Source organism: Gracilinanus agilis, chromosome 2 (assembly GCF_016433145.1).
Source record: "Gracilinanus agilis isolate LMUSP501 chromosome 2, AgileGrace, whole genome shotgun sequence".
Taxonomy (NCBI): Eukaryota; Metazoa; Chordata; class Mammalia; order Didelphimorphia; family Didelphidae; genus Gracilinanus; species Gracilinanus agilis.
In genome coordinates this window covers 5,365,662-5,367,006 of record NC_058131.1, presented here as the reverse complement: position 1 = coordinate 5,367,006, position 1,345 = coordinate 5,365,662, and the positions used below count along the sequence as shown (strand labels likewise).

The 1,345-nt window shown below is 67.9% G+C and overlaps 1 protein-coding gene across 1 annotated transcript in view; it reads left to right on the top strand.

Annotated features, from left to right (window-relative positions):
• Positions 1–1,003: 1,003 nt before the first annotated feature.
• MYCN (MYCN proto-oncogene, bHLH transcription factor) overlaps positions 1,004–1,345 on the top strand; it is a 3,586-nt gene continuing 3,244 nt past the window's right edge. The window contains exon 1 of the mRNA XM_044659245.1: positions 1,004–1,098. Coding sequence (XP_044515180.1) covers positions 1,004–1,098 — 95 coding nt within the window. The remainder of the gene's footprint in view (positions 1,099–1,345) is intronic.

Sequence of the window (1,345 nt, the reverse complement as noted above, 5' to 3'; positions counted from 1 at the left end):
GGACCTCCTGTGAGAACGCAGAACGGACCGGGTCTGGGGGAGTCGCGCCTGGGCTCTCTCCCCGCTTTATTCCCATTTGACCGCGGAGGAGACTGAGGCTGGGGGAGTGAAGGCGCATGCCTAGGCTCCGATCCCGCAGTTTGCGGACACCGTATGAATCTCTGCGCGGGAGGCCGGGAAAGAGCCTTGAAGGCCGGACCGGGGGCTCTGGGGTGGGAGATGGCGCGTGCCGGGGCTTCCACCCATCCCCCTCCAGCCTTCCCCTGCCCCCATCTCTGGGGGAACCCCCCCCCGCCCGAGGTGGGGGGGAAGGATTTGGTTTACAAAAGGGGCCTTTGCCAGACAAAAGGATTCCTTCCCCGGCCCGTGGCCCCTCCAGAATTTCAAATCAGCCCATTGACAAAGCGGTCCATTGAGGGCTCCGGGTTAGATTCCGGAAGGAGCTCGGGGCTCGGCGGCGTCCCGCTGGGCCCGGGGCAGACCTCTCCGGGGGCTTCTCGGTGCCCCCCCCCATGGATGCTGCTGTCTCCCCTTTTCTACAGAGGACTTGGCCAGGGTGTCTAGGCAGTGGCCGGTCTCCAGTAGGACTTGAGTCTCCGTAAGGCCAAACGGCGCTCTGTGCACCGGGAAGTTCTCGGGACGCCTATTGGGCAGAGCTTTAATCGGGGTGATTAAAAGAAGGGGGTTGTTTTGGGGGCAGAGCCGGGGAGTCCCAGCTGTGAGACCCTGGGCGAGTCACTGAGGCCGCACTGGCCGCTGGGGAGGGGCCGCGGATGCCAGTACCGGGCAGTGCCAGGAGCCGCCGGTCGAGGCTGGGAAGCCCGCAAAAGCCCGCGCCCAGGACAGGGCCGACCTCAGAGGGGACAACGTCTCCGGGGGGGGGCGGGTTTCTCCTCCCTCAAGCACCCCCTCTCCAGGCCCCTCGCACTGGGGGAGGAAGCCGGGAGTCCTGGCTCGGAGGTGGCCTCCGCAGAGCTGGAGGAGCTTCCTTGGGGCTCGGGAAATGCCGAGCTGGAGCAGGGGTTTGCGGGGGCGGACCCCGAGCCGGGCCGGGGAGAAGGCAGCGGGAGCAGCAGGAAAGGCCTCTTTCACGGAGCGGTAAACTGAGGCTCGCCCTCGCCCTCCAGAGCACAGGGAGGGGTACCCCAAGGAGGAGGCCAGGGGACTGCACGGGCGGGGGCGGGCGCGGGCGCTCCTGGTGTCGCCGCCGTCCCTACTCCCCGCCAGGGGTCGCCTCGTACCGAGGAAAGCCCGGGTAGCAGCCCCTCGTTGCCCCGCAGTGAAGGCAGGTCGGACGCGGACGCCGCTGCAGCTGCTGTGGCTGCTGCTGCTGCTGCTGCTCCCC